The sequence below is a fragment of the Orycteropus afer genome, unplaced genomic scaffold (assembly GCF_000298275.1).
Source record: "Orycteropus afer afer isolate SDZICR_OR568_19922 unplaced genomic scaffold, OryAfe1.0 scaffold00042, whole genome shotgun sequence".
NCBI lineage: Eukaryota > Metazoa > Chordata > Mammalia > Tubulidentata > Orycteropodidae > Orycteropus > Orycteropus afer.
This window is the reverse complement of record NW_006921629.1, coordinates 12846481-12864540: the sequence shown is the minus strand read 5'-3', so window position 1 is coordinate 12864540 and position 18060 is coordinate 12846481. Positions and strand designations below refer to the sequence as shown.

Sequence of the window (18060 nt, the reverse complement as noted above, 5' to 3'; positions counted from 1 at the left end):
TAAGAAGCCCTAGTGATGTACTTGGCTGTTAACCAAAAGGTTGTAGATTTGAACCCACTCAACGGCTTCACTGGAGAAAGACCTGATGATCTGCTTCTGTGAAGATTACAGCCAAGAAAACACTATGGAGTGGTTCTCCTCGGTCCATGGGCCGCCATGGTTGGGATCAACCTGTCGGCCCCAAACAACAACAGTTTAGCCACTTCCTGTTGGTGGTCATTTGGATAGTTCCACTTTGTGGTTATAACGAATAAAGCTGCTATAAAATCTTCTTCTTCTTCTTTTTTAATTGTGATTTGGGTAAAAGTGTACAGAAGAAATTCACTTTCCATACAGCAGCTCACATACACTGTCTCATGACATTGACTGCAATTTCCCACAGTGCAGCAGCTCCCCTCCCACTTCCTCCCCATAGTTACCTCTTCCCTATGTCCTTCCCTCCATGCACTCCTGCCCCCTGAGCTGTCTCCCTGTGCATACACAACCCTTCTATTCTTCCATGATTGATCTCTCCAAGGAGTGTATCTACCTCAGGTAAATGTTCAGCTCATATGCCTGTCTTTTGTTTGCATGGAAGCCATAGGAGTGGGTTCAATTCCAGACCTGAAGGGCAGCTAGGGGCCATAGTCTCAGTGGTTCCACCAGGCTCTATCAGACCAGCAAACCTGGTCCCTTTTTTTTCTTTTTTAATGATTTTGAGTTTTGTTCCACATTGTGCTATAAAACGCTCTTCCATAGGTTTTTCTGAGGACATACGTTTTCTCTGAGGTCACTTGATGGAGATACATGGACAGAATGGATGCAGGCTCTCTTCCTGGGGCACCTAAAGTACTTTAACTTTGGTAGAAGACACAGTGATGAGCACGTGCTACGCAAGTAGGTCCAGAAAGTGCAGGGGTATGAGAAGGCAGGAAGTGCTTCTGGGGGGAGAACCAGAGGAGACTTTCTGGAGGAGGGGCCCTGGTGCTGACACAGCTTGGAGATGGGTTCTGAATCAGACAGACCTGCCTTCAAATCCTAATCCCTTGGGGAAATCACTCAACCTTGCAGATCCTTTTCTCATCTGTAAAATGAGGATAATTGACACCACAGGGATAGGGCGAGGTTTTGACACCACAATGGGAGTAGGTGCAGTCAAGGTCTCAACAATATGCCTCTTTGGTTAAATGTTACTACTTTCCCCACAGGCCTGGCTCCCTTGACCGGCTTTAACGTGGACGTGACCTGGAGCTGGGTCACACCCAAGGGTGGGCCTTCTGTGGTCAGCTCCCTTCTGCACCAAGACCCCAGCACCAACCAGACCTGGTGAGTAGGGCCAAGCAGGCAGAAAGGGTGAGGACTGAGGGGCTTTTGGGGAACCTGGGAAGAGCCCCAGAGAAAGCCTTGGCACCCCACCCCTAGTCTAGAGAGCACCTCCCTCTCACTTTCAAAAACAAGTGCAGGACACAGGGAGAAGGCATGGAGTCCCGGCTCCTCTGCTTACCTGGGTCTCTTCCGGCCCCACTGCCTGGGAGGGTCTCTGGGTTTCAGGGCAGAGGGGGGGAAATCTTATGGAAGAGCTGCTGGTGAGAATAGGATGGGGGAGAGAGGGATGGGAAGCATAGCTTAAAAACGATTTTAAAATATAGTTTGTCTTATTTACCTAGTCTGCTGTAACAGAAATACCACAGGTGGGTGGCTTAAAAGAACAGAAATTTATTTTCTCACAGTTTGGAAGCCAGAAGTCCAAATCAGGGTATGTTGTTGTTGTTGTTATGTGCTGTCGAGTCAAACCCGACTCATAGCGACCCCTCCTTGGGTTTCTGAGGCAGTATCACTACGGAAGTAGGATTGCCCAACCTGCCTTCCAAGGAGTGGCTGGTGGGTTTGAACCGCCAGCCGTTTGGTTAGCAGGCAAGTGCTTTAGCCACTATGCTACCAGAGCTCCCAAATCAGGGTATAAGCCAAATTACTTCTTTCCTTATGGGCAGTCCCAGGTGATCCTTGGCTCCTTGTCTTGTAGATAATCCTCACTTGGCGTCTGACTTCCCCTATGTGTGCATGTCTCTGACTCTCATCTGCCTTTTTCATATCTCAGGAGTGATTAGGTTTGAAACTCACTGATAGGACCTCATTAACATAACAAAAAAAATCCTATTTCCAAACAGGATTGCATCTGCAGGTATGGGGGTTAGGATGCCAACCATATTTTGAAGGGATATAATACAATTCATAACAAAATTTATGTAAGACTCTTTTCCTCTTACAAAAGGGACACATGCTCTATATAGAACATTTGGAAAGTGACAAAAAATATCAAAGGACAAGATAAAAATACGAGGTGCTCGAGAGTAGTGGTTAAGAAGCAGACTCTGGGTTTGGTAGTTGTGGTTCAGTGTTGGCTTCACTCTGTAGGTGCTGTGCAACCTTGGCTAGGTGCTGTGCAACCTTGGCAAGGTGCTGAGCCCCTGAACCTTGGCTTCTCGTCTCTGAAATGGGGATCTTGATTATTGACCCACCCCACAGGTTGCTGCAAACACTAAGTTAATGGACACAAAGGTTTAGCATAGTTTCTGGCCAAATTAGGGCTAAATAAACATTAGCTTATATTTTGAAAATATACCATCCCCACCTGTTAAGATAGGAAAGAAATTGAGAATCTGACCACACTGTGCTGACCAGGATGTGGTGAAACAGGAACTCATGGGCAAGTAAATTGGTGTAACCACTTCGTAGAGCAGTTTTGCCATGGCTGGGAAGGTTGAGGATGCACTTACCCTTTATGTCAGCAATTCCACTCCCAGAGACCTACCCTAGAGAAATTCTCAGACACATGTAAAGATGTGCATTGTAGCGTTGCTTGGAGTAGTGAAAAGATTGGAACTGTTTGTCATTAGGAAAATGGAAAAATAAAGTGTGAATCATATATTGCAACACTACAAGCAAGCAAAATGAATGAAACTAATTCAATGGATATCAGGCAGCATCACTCTCAGAACATAATGTAAAATGAAAAAGGCAAATTGCAGAATTATACGGTGGTCATTCACTCAACAAATGTTTATGGAGCACCTGGGAGGCCCTGTTGTAGCATTTGGGATACAACAGGGGCAAAGACAAAAATCCTTGTGCTCTGGAAGCTTCTGTGGTTGGCCAGAGGGAGACAGATAATAAGTAAGATGTATATTATCAGGTGGTGATAATGGTGATGTATTTATGTAGGATCATGTCTTTAGTATTAAGAGAAGCTCTGGAGTGAAGGGTCATGATATTCAAAGTGCATTCCAGGTTCCTCTGTTACCCTCAAAATGACTTTTTGAGCTGTTTTGTTTTAAAGGTAGAATAAAGTCAAGGTTTATGGATTGCATATTATCGTTCTGTTTCTTTACAACTTGCTGTTGATTCTGGCAACTTCATGTATGTCATGGCAACCCTGTGTGTGTCATGGCGACCCCATGTGTGTGTCAGAGTAGAACTGTGTTCCACAGGGTTTTCAATGGCTGGTTTTTTGGAAGTAGATTTCCAGGACTTTCTTCTGACGTGCCTCTGGGTGGACTCAGATCTCCAGCCTTTCAGTTATCAGTTGAGAACTGTTTACACACCCAGAGATTCCTATGTTTCTTTGTTGTTAGTTGCTGTTGAGTCTGTTCCCACTCATGAGGCCCATGTGTTAAAGGTACAACTGCTCCAGGAGGTTTTCTTGGCTATCCCAGTAGGGCCCTTCTCAGCTCCAGGCCTAACAGGTTTTTACACTCTCTCCCTTAGAAAGCAAGGACTAAAGGCCAGGGTGGATGAGAGGAGTTTGAAACCTCTGGTTCCCCCACCAAGGGGAAGGGGCTGGGGAGAGCCCAGCTGGGCTCAGGCAAACCTCCCTGAGCACCTGCTGATGCAGAGAGGGGGTCTTGGGTTTGAACATGCCAGAGAGGAGGATGTGGTGGGAGGCACTGCTAGGTTCCCACCACAGAAGATGGCTCTCAAAACCTCGGGCCTGCTGCACAGGGCAGGAAATGCGCTGGCTGGTCCCCCAGGCCACAGAGAGGAACAAAGACTGCGCTCCCTGTGCTAGGATCATGCGTCATTCTTGCTCCTTTACGCTCTCTCTCCCTAACATATCACAGACCACAGCCGACCACGTCAAGGGCTTTGGCTGCTGTAGGAGAATGAAGTCTTGCCCTGGGAGATAGGGAATGGATTCAAGAACAGGGACAGGGTAGAGCTGGGTGAAGGCAGGAGATGGGTGAGGGCCACACTCAGCCCAGAGTATAATGCAGGGTCTCTGAGCTATCAGCTGATGGTAGTCCTCTGCCACAGCAGAGCAGTCTTTTGTTCAGATGATCTGTCAGTATGTTAACAGGAGGTCAAGAGACCACTCGCTACGGTGGGCGAGGGGTGTAAATGAGGCAGGGAGCAGAGGCAGCTCAGACCCCAAACCACAGCATTCCCAGCTGTGATATGAGTGGCCACCTTACGGTTCTACCAGTGCTCAGCTTGTACAACTGTGCCCGGTGATCTCTTGGGAATTCACAGTCAGATGGGAAAGGCCAGGGCTGGGACTGGAAGCCCAGTTGCCCCTTCCTTTGGGCAGACTTCCTGAGGAGCTGGTATTTCAGCTGATTGTTCTGTGTGAAGAGGTGATAGGCATCAAAGGCAGAAGGAACAGAGGGCCTGAAGGAGAGAGAGTGCAGAGACCTAGCAAAATGTGATCTGGGCTAGAGCCCAATTCTGAGCTACCCTTCCTGGGGAAGTGGGGTGCTGGGCCCAGAGCTGAGGCACAGGCTGGGGAAGGGTGAGGGGAGAAAGGCAAGGTTGCTAAGGAGGCGACCTAATTTGGGGGCTCAGCTGCCGAGGCTGCACAGAGGACCAGAGCCCATCTGCAGTAGGCCCCCCACCCTCAGCTCTGTCCCAGATTGGCCCTCTTAGCTGAGTGTGGGTTGTCCTTCAAGTCATGCAACAAATATTTACTGAGTCCCTGCTCTGTGTCGGGCACTGTTGCAGGCCCTGGGAATAAAATGGGGCACAAGAGAGACAAGGTTCCTGGAGTACTTACAGTCTAATGGGGGAGACAGAGAGTAAGCAGGTAAACAAGTAAACAAGATACCATCAGATTGAAGCCAAAGAATTGCATTGTGGGTCAGATTGTAGGGCTGGAGAAAGCAAGTATGAGGAGGTGACAGTTCAGGGAGGCCCAAGGAATGAGACTGAACTAGCCTTGGAGAGAGTGAGGGAGCAGCAGGGTGGAGGGCCCAAGTCAGGAAAGAGCTGGGGGCAGTCTCCAGCTTGGAGAGCAGAGGAAGGAGAAGGTGAGGAGGGCTGGGTGGCACAAGGCTCCATAAGCCGCAGTAGAGTTCGGGTGTTTTGTCTACGTGCACGGAAGGCTACTGAAGCAGGAGACATGGTGTAAATTACAAGGGTAAATTTAAAAAACAAAAGGAATAAAACAAGCAGCTATTACCATCAAACCAAGGCAAATTGGTGGTGGCCAGGATAGTGGCAGGAAAATGGAGAAAAGACATTCTCTAGATAATAGTTTGGAGGAAGACCCAACAAGGTTTACTGGTGAATTGGCTGTGAGAGATGAGAGAAAAGACAAAGCAAGGATGCTCCCCAGGCTTCTGGCTGCAAAATGGAATGGTTAGTGGTGCCAGTTACTGCACCGGGGATGACAGGAAGGAGTAAGCTTGAGAGGATGAAACTTCGGATTCTGTTTTGGACGTTCTAAGTTTGAGATGTCTGTTAGACAATGAACAGTTGGTTATGGTATTAATTTCCTATTGCTGCTCTTACAAACTACCACAAACATAGTGGCTTATAACAATACAAATGTATTATACAGTTCTGGTAGTCAGAAGGTCAAAGTGGTTCTTCCTGGGCTGAAATCAAAGTATCAACAGAGCTGTGTTCCTTCTGGAGGCTCTAGGGCAGGATCTGTTTCCTTGCCTTTTCCAGCTTGTAGTGGCCACCTACATTCCGTGGCTCATGGCCCCTTCCTCCATGTCTAAAGCCAGCAGTGTAACATCTTCAAATCTTTCTCTGACTCTGACCCTCCCACTTCCCTCTTATAAGGATCATTGTGATTACATGGGGCTCACCCAGACAATCCAGGAAAATCTCTCTTTCTCAAGATCCTGAACTGTATCTGTGTGGTACAGTGAATTACTTAATATGGCTCTCTTGGCCATGGTCTTTGTGACTCCCACCAGATGACTGGGACTCTGCAAATGTGAGGTGCTGGTGGTCCACCAAAGGGATTGGATAGCTTGTTAATAACATAAATAAGGTACATGGTACCCTTGTAGGGGACAGACTGCAGATAAGGTGTATGGAACGCCAGCATGGGGATTGGTCAGTTTTGCCGTCTCTGGGCTTACAGTGAGCCATCCCAGAGACAGAGAGTGGGGAATCTCACTACCATTAAGAAAGAAGAGCTAGAAGTGGAGCACATCCTTTGGACCCAAGATCCCCGCACTGAACTTCCTTGATCCAGGAGACAGAACTGTGAGCCCAGAGATGGCGAGAAGCAGCAGCACCAGAACAGCAGCAGCAGTGGCAGCAGAACCAAGAGACCCGTATGAGGCAGAGTGGCGGGCTTCCCGGCTCGCGGAGTGAGAAAGCTGAGTGCCTTTAGGCAGGAGGCTTGCTGGTGGAGCGGGCTACCTCTCTGGGCACCTAGCAGCAGTGCTAAAAGAGCTTTGTAATACTTTCCCAAGCAGGGCAGGGGCCAGGCCGAGAGGCTGAGGGCCAGAGAGAGTCGTGTCTGTGGGCATGGCTAAGGGGAGGCTATCCTGATGGAAGAATGATATCTTGAGCATTTCTGAACCTGAATTGTAACCTGTTACTTTCCATAATCACGGGTATTGTCTGTGATTTCTGTGTGACCATTGCAAAGAATTACCAAACCCTGCAGAGAAGTAGAGTGTCATGGGTAGGATGAGGCATGTCAGAATTGGCAAGAAGGTTGGAGGGTGGCGGAATGTCTGACCTCCATAGGTATCAGACTTGGGCTGTTGACCTTGATCCTTCTTCTCCCTTGTGAAGTTAGTGGAGGTCAGATGATGCCACCCTCATGCTTTTTGTACAATCTGTGAAGTCTTTTCTGCATGTAAGGTAACATATTCACAGGTTCTGAAGATTAGGTTGTGGACCCCTATGGGAGGTCACTGTTCTGTTTACAGCAGCTATGTGAGTCTAACATCTGGTAGAGAGATGATAGGGGCATAGATGAAAAGGTGGACATTTCAGCAGTTACAGATATATCGAAGTCATGAGTTTAAGATCACTAGGGAGATTGTGCTGACGAGAAAGCAAAGGACCAAGCCTTAGGATTCAGTGGCATTTAGAGGTCAGACAAACAATGAAGGGGCCAGCAAAGCAGTCTGAGAAGGAATAGTAAGAGAGGGGAAATTAAGATGAACAAAGCATTTCAAGATGTTCATCTGTATCCAGGGCTGCTGAGAGGTAGTGAAAGATGAGGATGTTAAATTTGGCAACATGGGGATCACTGGTGACCTAGACAGGAGCTTCCAAGGGTGCAAGTTGACTTGGGGTGGGTTAAGCTGAGTGGGGTGTACACACACAGCAGTAGACCCTATTATTACCCTATAAACAGTGGAGATATATGAATGATCTATTTCACAACTGAAAAAATTTTTAGAGTGATGGGAGGTGAGGAAGTGGAAATGGAACCTTATTTCTGTGCCTACTCTGCTCCCTAGTCTGCCCAGGCCATGATAACCACAACACGAGCTTTCAAAAATCGGTCCTCCCACTGTCCTCTGCATAAAGTCTTTGACTGGGTTTATTGTTACCACACCAAGCCTCAGGTCAGGTCTCCTTCCCCACTGTCTTAGTGTCATGTGCTGCTGTAACAGAAATACAAGTGGGTGGCTTTAAAAACAGAAACTAATTTTCTCACAGTTCTGGAGGATAAAAGTCCAAATCAGGATCTTAGCTGTGTTGATTCCTTCCTTGTTGGTATTCCTGAGTCATCCTTTGTTCCTTGGTTTGTAAGCCATCTTCATATGGCATCTGTCCCCCTCTTTGTGTATGTCTGTGTCTATTCTGGCCTTCTGGTCATTCAGAAGTGATTAGGATCCATCCTGTACCAGTGTAGTCTCATTCATGTAACAAAAGAAAAGCTCTCTTTCCAAGCAGGATCACATCCTTAGGTACAAAGGCCAGGAATGCAACGCATTTTTTTTTTTTTGGGGGGGTGCACTTTACTCCATAACCCTTCTAACTCCTACTTACACCCTTAGGTTGGGGAACTCACTACCTAACTCAAGACAGCCCGATCTTCTCTGGGCAGCGTGAATTGTGGGAATATTTAGGCTGATACGGGACTCTTTCCTGTTTTCCTGCCTGGGGTCAGGGTGGTAGGCACAAAGTTTGCACTTGGGAACCATATTTCCTGAGGCTGCCTTGATCAGGCCAAGGTGCCCACTCCCAGACCTCTGGTTCTGAGTGACCCAGAGAATAGAGGCACCAGTGTACACTCCTCAGGAAATAACATCACTGAGGCCAGGTTGAGTAGGCAGGGTGACTTCCTAGTTTCCTAGCAAGAGAGTGGAGTCTTTCTTTACTGCCAGTACCACCCCCATCTCTGTCAAGGTGGGTGAGCAGGCAGAGAGGGGTTGTATTTAACCATTTCCTGCCTGGAGCTGTGCAGAGGGAGAGGTTGAGCAAATGTCTCCCCCATAATGTATAATCTGGGCTGGGGATTTGCCTACTTTTGCCGGATCTGGGCCTCCTCTCTGCCAGACAAGGGAGACTGTGGGCCTGGGATGGGAAGATTTGCCTGGGCAGGTAAGAATGGGAAGGGACTTAACAGCCAGTTCAGCTCTTGTGTCCACTTTCCCACTTAGGCTCCTTGTCACCAGCCTTGGAAGCAATGGGTCAGCAGATGCTCTCCATCGATGTTCCCTCAACCTGGGTGAGATCCTTTGTCAACCAGTAGGTAAGTTAGCTCAGCTCCAGCCTACGTGCCTCAGATCCTCCTCTCCAGGAATCCCACTCATCCCAACCCAAACTATTCCAGTCCTACCTCTACCTACTCCAGTCTACCTCACCCTAAACTCCAAGACCACTCATGATAATCCATCCCATCTGAGTGCCCAATCCCATTCCAACCCAATCCTAATCCCAACCACCTCTCCTGACCCAATCCTAACAATAAAATGATACCTAACATTTACTGAGTGCTTACCACGTGCCTGGCACTCTGCTGAGTGCGTCATTCACGTTTAATCTTCACCATGCTATTTTACAGAATGTTGTTGTTGTTAGTGCCGTTGAGCCGGACCTGACTCATAGCAACCCCTCCTTGGGTTTCCGAGGAGGTATCACTACAGAAGTAGATTGCTCAACCTTCTTTCTGAGGAGTGGCTGGTGGGTTTGAACCACCAGTCTTCTGGTTAGCAGTCAAGTGCCTTAGGCACTATGCCACCAGAGCTCCTATTTTACAGAATGTTGTTGTTGTTGTTATTTGCCGTCGAGTCGGCCCCAACTCATAGCGACCCCTCCTAGGAAACTAGAATTCTGAGACACTAAGTACTTTGGTGGGAGTACCTGGGTGGTATAAACAGTTAAAATCCCTCCACTGCCAATCAAAAGGTTGGTGGTTCAAGTCCATTCAGAGGTGCTTGGAAGAAAGACTTGGCAATATACTTCTGAAAAATCAACCATTGGAAATCCTGTGGATTTTGAACAAAGATCTGTAGATAAATCTTGATTTTCAAAAGAGGAAAAATACAGAACAGAATTTCAGATTTTCATGGAATCCAGACTTTGTGGAGCCACAGAGGTGAGGTGAACCCCACAAAATGTTGCCTTGAGATAATCTTTAAACCTTAAACCAAAAATATCCCCTGAATTCTTCTTAACACCAAATATTAGTTTAGCTTAACTAGTAAAGATGTCTGCCTTGTGCACTGTGCTCTTTTAAGATCTATCTGCATGGGAGCAAATCGATAATAGTAACTCAGAAGATTAGATAGGGATGTTGTGGGCAGGGAGTTTATGTTAATGGGGGAGGAATGATTCAGGAAAGGAGGGTGAGATGGTTGGGTAACTTGAAGAATATAATCAGTGTCACTGAGTCGTACATGTGGAAACTGTTGAATTGGTGTATATTTTGCTGTGTATGTTCTCAACAGCAACAAAATAAAATAGAACAAAACATTCTAAGAAAAAAAAGAAAATGCAATGGAGCACAGTTCTATTGAGACACACATCAGGTTGCCATCAGTCTTAATCAACTTGATGGCAGTTGGTTAAATACTTTGGTTGTGGTATAATTAAGGTCACACAACTTTTTTTTTTTTTTTTTTTAATTTTATTTTGATTTGGGTGAAGATTTACAGAGTAAATTCACTTTTCATACAGCAGTTCACATAATATACTTTGTCTCATGTCATTGACCAAAATTTACAATGCAACAGCTCCCCTCCCACTTCCTCCCCATAGTTACCTCCTCCCAGTGTCCATCCCTCCATACTCTTCTGCGCCCTGAGCTGTCTCCCTGTGCGTAAGCAGCCCTTCCTTCTCCCATGATTTTTCTCTCCAGGGCGTGTGTCTACTTGAGGTAAATGTTTAATTCACATGCCTATACTTTGTTTGGCTGGAAACCACAGGTGTGGGTTCAATTCCAGACCTAAAGGACAGCTAGGCACCATAGTCTCAGTGGTTCCACCAGGCTCTATTGGACCAGCAAACCTGGTCCCCACCTTCTTTTTTTTTTTTGCCTCCAAATGATTTTGAGTTTTGTTCCACATTGTTCTCCCTCTCTATGCAGGATCTCCTACATCCCTTCCAAGTGGATGACAGTGGTAGCCAGGCACCATCTAGTTCTTCTGGTCTCATAGTTGTATAGGTTGCAGATCGGATGGTGTAGCAGTCGCTAGGACTGATTGTTTCCATTAATTTTGATTTTCTTCTTCTTGACGAGGAGAGACCCATTGTTGCATCTAGATGGCAGCTTGCTAGCTTTTAAGGTCCCAGTCGCTACTCACCAAAGTAGGCGGTGGAACAATGTTTTGTACAGTATGTTATGCCAATTGAGCTTGATGTCCCCTGCGACTATGGTCCCAAGCCCGCAGGATCAACTACTCAGTCGCTCTGGGTAGCTGGCTGTGAAGGTCACAAATCTTGTGTTGGTGACATTGTGTGACACTTCCAGTAGGAGCCATTTCCCAATTCAGGTTATACCTTTTCACTAGATTGGATATGTTAGGTATAATCCATTAAGAACCTATGAGTTGAAAGCCATGTTAGCATTTCAGCCATTCCAGAGTATTCAGTAAAGAGCTTAGTTAACCTGTCCCAGTAACTATAAATGCTTTCTTCTACAAGTTTGGACCTTTGCCCGATCTATTTTTCGGGGAAAAGCTTTAGGGATGGCTTTTAACAAATGATTGTACATGTCCCTCCAAGAAAACAAACTCACTGCTGTCGAGCTGGATCTGACTCATAGTGACCCCTCCTTGGGTTTCTGAGGTGCTATCACTACAGAAGTAGATTGCCCAATCTTCCTTCTGAGGAGTGGCTGTTGGGTTTGAACCACCAGGGCTCCTGTATACGTCCCTAGCATCTCTTAAAAGGTCTTTGGCAGTCTGACAGGACCTGAGAAATAAAGATGCTTCAGGATAATGCCACCTAGTTTCCTAAAGGAGCTCTGGTGGCACAATGGGTAAGGCACTTGGCTGCTAACCAGAAGGTCAGCAGTTCAAACCCACCAGCCGCTCAGTGGGAGGAAGATAGGGCAATCTACTTCTGTAAAGGGGGCAGTGAGTTTATGTTAATGGGGGAGAAATGATTCAGAAAGGAGGGTTGGAAACCCTATGGGAATTGCTATGAGTCAGAATTGACTGGATGGCAGTGGGTTTGGTTTTAGGGCCCATTAACATGTGAATGAACTGAAAAAGGTCTGGAAAACCAGGTTGGTAAGTATAAACAAGAACTTTAAATTCTTCCCTGAATTTATGTGGATCTTGAGAGTTTGGGAAATATCTTACTATGGCTTTTAATTCTGCCTTTGTCCAAGGGGTGAAACTAATTCCCAGACAATCCCCTGAGTGCTCAGGTGGTTTTATCTTAAAAGGCATCTCAGGTACAGGTTTATAGGCAGTTGTCTTCTTCACTTGGGAAGGAAGGGAATTCAGATAAAGATGTGCCATATGAAGGGAAGTGGGTGGTAGAGAGGTGTTCTGGTTACCTAGTGCCTCTCTGGTGAGAATATATACCACAAATGGGATGGCTTGAACAAAGAGGAGTTTATTCTCTTACAGTTTGAAGTCTGAGTTCAAAGTGCCAGGCTCTAGGGGCTTTGTGAAAGCTCCTCAACCTTGGGCTTCAGCTCTGCCTCTTGCTCCTGGCCCACTGAAGCTAGAGGCATCTCTTAACTCAGGCAGCTACTGGCTGGTGAGGCTAACAAGCCCAAGGTCAACAACTAAAATGGCACAGTCCTGATGTTAGCAAACCACATGGCAGGCCATTAATTCAAGTCCATCGAAAGTCCCAAGGTCAGCAGAGCATGGCAGGTTGCTGAACAACGACCCAGCTACATGCAGGGTTCAAATGTGCCATAAATTAGAGACCATTGCCAAAGCTGTTTCTTATATATGGGAAGCAGACCACATCCCTAAAGCAGCTACTCAGCCGCTCCGATACATTCCACCATGGAGATAATTACCAGTCTTACCATGGGGAATAACTACATCCAGCTGCCCAGCCACTCAACCAGGCCTAGCCAAATTGACACACAAACTTAATTACCACAAGAGAAATGGGAACTTTAGGGTGTAATAAGGAGACTGGAGGGAACAGTAGATGGCACCAAAGTGTTAGAAATGGAAATAGAGCTCTGAAGTTCTTTATTGTTTTGTTAACTTAGAAACAGTATTTTTTAAGGTAGTAACTTTACTTTCCTCATTTCTTTTAGAAGCTTCAAAATAACAATTAAAATATTGATTTCATTGGGTCTGTTTAATCCTGGAACCTTTTTTTCCCTAATTTACTCTACAGAAAAGTTCATTTTGAGACCTCAAAAGTCGCCCAAAGAGGCCACATATTTTCCAAGCTGTCTTTAGTTAGATTATGCCATTGATTCACAAATGTGCAAGTAGCAGGGCCTTAATATTTGCTCATAAACTGTGTGGGAGTCCTTGAGGGGTATTCTCCATTTTTGTATTTGTTGTCAGTCATTTCTCCTGTTAGCCAATAGTGTGCACCCAAATCAAAATCAAGATACCAAGCTTGCAAGTGGAAAATCTTAACCTTAACCTGCAAGCAGACAAGCATTTTTAATTAACATACCTGAACTTGCAAGTTGGAAACTTTAACCTGAACTTGCAGGCAGGCAAACAATTTCATTTAATGGCATTCTTGTAGAGGGAGCTCAAAGCTCACATATAAATGACCAAAATGGAGAAAGGGGAAAATAAGTCTAGACCAAATTTCACAATGAAAGCAAACCAATAATAATAAAAATAAGCCAGTAGAGAACTCAGAGTCTCAAATGCAATAAGCAGAGGCTGAAGATCTGAAAAGTACTTACCGGAGGCTCCCAAAAGTCTGTGGATCATGGAGAGTCCAAGTGACTCAGGTAGATATAGAGCCCAATTTCCTAGCTCTCTAGGTGTCACCAGAAGGAACTGTCCTTCAGATCCCACTTCTGACACCAAGACATGTTTTAGTGGGAAAAACCACAAGTCTATTTAAATTAAAACAAACAAAGAGTTTTTTATTATGGCAAAAAGAAAAGTGTTTCATGAAACAGGGAAACACAGAGTCAAGAGAATCTCAACAAGTTACTCTGAAAAGCTACAGAGTTACAGAGGTTAATAAAGGCAAAAAATGCAAATAAGGGGGGATATGGCTAGAGTATTTTTGGTTGATTAACATCTACAAAGTTGCAGAGACTTGGTTGATCACCTTTGTAGAGGTTAGCCTTATTTGCAAGGATGACTTCAGGTGACATGATTTGGCTGACTGTGAGTTTCCTGGAACAGTTGTTAAAATACAGACACAGGGTATCTGTAAAAGGGGTCAGAAAATCATTTTTCTAGGGTGCTTAGGAGTATATTCCTGAGAATTGGCTTAGCCACTAAAGTTACATATTTAACATTATGTCTAACACCTGTGTAAGTCAAATAATCTTAACATTGGCCATGTCCAACCACAAGCTCATCTGTAAGTAGAGTAGAGTGGACAAAATCACATTTTTTTTTTTTTTTTTTTCTGTAGAACTACTTATATCTAGGTCAAAGATGTAGTGGAAATTTTCTTTTACAAAAGTGGCAGATCTACATGGGGTCTCTTAAAATAAAATGGAGTGTATTTGGTTCGCAGTTTAGTTAGAGGCTTTAGTTCTGTCAAATGCCTTAAATTTTTAATACTCCTTATCAGTACAAATCCAGATATGCCTGACTGCATAACCCAGCCATCTCAATACAGCTTCTCACACCTCCGTGGAATCCAACATTATGCAATCTGGTCTAACTATGGCCATCCTAATGTCTAGCAAGAGGCCTGACATATATCTGGAAAAAAAAAAAAAAAAAACCCTCACTGATGTCAAGTTGATTCTGACTCATAGTGACCCTTTCTTGGGTTTCTGAGGCGGTATCTCTATGGAAGTAGATTGCCCAGTCTTCCTTTTGAGGAGTGGCTGGTGGGTTTGAACCACCAACCTTCTGGTTAGCAGTCAAGTGCCTTAGGGACTACACCACCAGAGCTCCTCTGGCATATATTAGGCACTAATAAATACTGTTTGAATGAATGAATGAACAGATGAACTTCATTTACTAACCAAACTCTATTCATCTTACCTAATCCAACTCAAGTCACATATTACTGACAACTACTTGGTTGTGGAAAGTAGAATCCTATCTCTGTGAAAGGCATTGAGTGAAAAAGAACTCAATCTCTGTATATAGTTAGCAGAGTGACTGGATGATACTGTGACTGTAAATTAAGACAGTGTCCTGACAGTTCCTCATGGGATTCTGACCAAGATGACCCCATGGCCTCTTCAATTCAGTGTTGCCTTCCAATATCCCTCCTTCCTTATCTGGATTTAACTATTTCAGAGCACGTCCTCATCCCAAAGGGAAAGCATCAGGGGGTGACGATCGTCCAGAACCACCACGGTGTTTTGGTAAGTGTGCGTGGAGTGGGAGTGTGGAGGGCCTCAGGGAGGCTGGTCCTGACCCCAGAGCTGACCCCTGTGCTAACCCTTGTGGTTGACTCTGATGTTGATACCAGTCCTGACTGGCATGTTACTCTCAGGGCTGAGCCCAGCTGTCTCTCTGGTGCCGATCCCAGGGTGACCTGTGCTCTCTGTGACCCAGCACTGACTCAGGTTCTGACCTCAGCTTTCACCTCAGCACTGACCCTGCCCTGGTGAAGGGTGAACACGCTGTTCCTATGTCCCTGCTTGGTATTGAGTACTGGGATGGGTTGATGGTGTGGTTGAGTTAGGGGATCTGGGATGGAGTTGGCCTAGCCTTTTCCCTCTTCTCTTCCCTCCCCCAGATTTGCCTTCAAGTGGCAACACGGAAGCGCCACAGCCTCAATCCAGAACTCACAGGAACCTGCAGCCTACTGGCCCCAAACCTCACCCACCAGGCCCAGGCCTACTTTTCCAACCTTGGTGAGGATTAGACACTCACTGGCCTTTGGCAGCTCTAAAGAGATTTCTTTAGGTCCCCAAAGGAAGGCCCTAGCCCACTGCAAGTCCTGAGAAGACACAGAGCCCAGAAAGAGGAGGGCAGGTTCTAGGAACTCTATGAAAGGAATTGGGCAGAGCTAAGTGTGGGCTTGCCTGGAGGTGAACAAAAGGCTTTCTGGCTCTGATCTCTTCTATGTGTGTTTTTTGAAGAAAATGTCCTACATCCAGATGTACATGTGAATGCTGGAGACTGCTACAGGAACAAGAAAAGCAGCATGGAGGGGAATAAGAACTCAACCAGGTGGCGCCGGGCAGTGGAAGAGAAAGAGGAGGAAGAGGAAGCCGGTGAGGAAAGGCAGATCTGGGTGATCCCAGAAGCCGTCAGGGCTGACCTCCAGCTGGTACCCTCCAGGGTGAGGTGTGCCTTGGTCTGGAGATAGGGAGCAGTGGCTGGACTCTACAGGCCTGGCCAGTCCCAGTCCCCTCCCCCTATATTACAAATGGGGAAAGTGAAGCTCAGAGAGCTGGAGTGCCAGGAGTGACTCACACACAGCAGCAGGCTCGAGCACGTTGAGTGAGGGAGCAGTTTAGGCTCTCTAGTTCTGCCTTTGAGACAAAAGATTCTCTAACTTCCTCCCTGAACTAAGCCCTGTTGTTGTTGAGTGCTGCTGAGTCAATTCCAACTCATAGCAACCCCATATGACAAAGTAGAACTGCCCCATAGGGTTTTTTGGCTGTAATCTTTATGGAAGCAAATCACTAGGTCTTTTACTCATGGAGCCACTCACTCACTGCCGTCGAGTCGGATCCAACTCATAGTGACCCCTCCTTGGGTTTCCGAGGCAGTATCACTGTGGAAGTAGATTGCCCAACTTTCCTTCCAAGAAGGAGCCACTGGGTAGGTTCAAACTGCCCACCTTTCAATTAGCAGGTGAATGCTTAACTATTGTACCACCAGGGCTAGGGGATTAAAAATCCCTCACTCCTGCCTCAAATCCATGCCCACCTCAACCTATTACCTGTCTTGACCCAGGTACCGAGATTGCTATCATCTTGGATGGCTCAGGAAGCATTAGTCCTTCAGACTTCCAGAAAGCCAAAGACTTTATCTCCAACATGATGAGGGACATCTATGAGAAGTGCTTTGAGGTGGGTTTCTCTGAGAGCTAGTCTCACATATTCTATCAGTTATCTGTTGCTGTATAACAAACTACTGGCAAACAACCACCATTTTATTTGCTCACAATTCTGTGGGCTAGCTATTTGGACTGGGCTCAGTTGGGTGGTTCTTCTGCTGTTCTTGCCTGGAGTTACTCCTGTAGCTGGAGGCATCTGGTTGCTTGACATGGGCTTGATGATTTAACATGGCCTCACTCAGTTGGCAGTTGGTGCTGGCTGTTAGCTGGGGCAAGTGTCTCTAGCTCAAAAAAAACTCACAGCTGTTGAGCTGGATCCGACTCGTAGCGACCCCTCCTTGGATTTCCAAAGCAATATCACTATGGACGTAGATTGCCCAATCTTCCTTCCGAGGAGTGGCTGGTGGGTTTGAACCACCAACCTTCTGGTTAGCAGTCAAATGCCTTAGGCACTGAACCACCAGAGCTCTGGCCAGCCCAATATTTTCATGGCAGTAACATTCCAGAAGGGCAAGCTCCAATGCACAAGCACTTTTCAATTTTCTAATTCCGTCACATTTGTTGATGTCCAATTGGCCAAAGCAAGTCACATGGTCAATTCCATAATCAATATGGAGGTGGACTATACAGGAACATGTGATTCATTGGGGAGCCACCCTCCTCCACCCCAACTTGCTTACAGATTTTCCTCTGGTTTAGCATCTCCTTCTGCCCATGGATAAAGTGGAATTAGAGGGTTCCTCCACTGCTTCTAGGGAAAGGCATCCAACGGGCAAGGGTGGCCTTGAGTATGGCAGCTCTGCCAACCTCCTCCCTACCTCAACCCTTCCCCTCCAGTGCAGCTTTGCCCTAGTGCAATATGGAGGAGTGATCCAGACTGAGTTTGATCTCCAAGACAGCAAGGATGTCATGGCCTCCCTCACCAGAGTCCAGAAGATCGTTCAAGTGGGGAACGTCACCAAGACTGCCTCAGCCATGCAGCATGTCCTGTGAGTGTGAGGGCAATGGGCATTACCTACTGAGTGCTGGCTAGTGGCCCTGCTTCGAGGCTGTGTGGCATCATGCCTGGAAAAGGTAGAGCCATGAAGAGGATCAGGCCCACTTATATGAAATATTTAGAATGGGCAAATGTATAGAGGTCAGAGTTTATTTTATTTATTTATTTATTTATTTATTTATTTATTTATTTATTTTATTAGGATTTGGGTGAAGATTTACAGAGTAAATTCACTTTTCATACAGCAGTTCACATATACTTTGTCTCATGTCATTGACCAAAAT

General features: G+C 46.0%; 1 protein-coding gene across 1 annotated transcript in view; it reads left to right on the top strand.

Moving 5' to 3' along the window:
* The first annotated feature begins 857 nt into the window (after nt 1-857).
* Nucleotides 858-18060, top strand: part of ITGAE (integrin subunit alpha E) — a 78128-nt gene continuing 60925 nt past the window's right edge. Inside the window, exons 1-8 of the mRNA XM_042780492.1 lie at nt 858-876; nt 1188-1305; nt 8841-8932; nt 15063-15130; nt 15508-15625; nt 15854-15988; nt 16677-16792; nt 17617-17768. Coding sequence (XP_042636426.1) covers nt 858-876; nt 1188-1305; nt 8841-8932; nt 15063-15130; nt 15508-15625; nt 15854-15988; nt 16677-16792; nt 17617-17768 — 818 coding nt within the window. The remainder of the gene's footprint in view (nt 877-1187; nt 1306-8840; nt 8933-15062; nt 15131-15507; nt 15626-15853; nt 15989-16676; nt 16793-17616; nt 17769-18060) is intronic.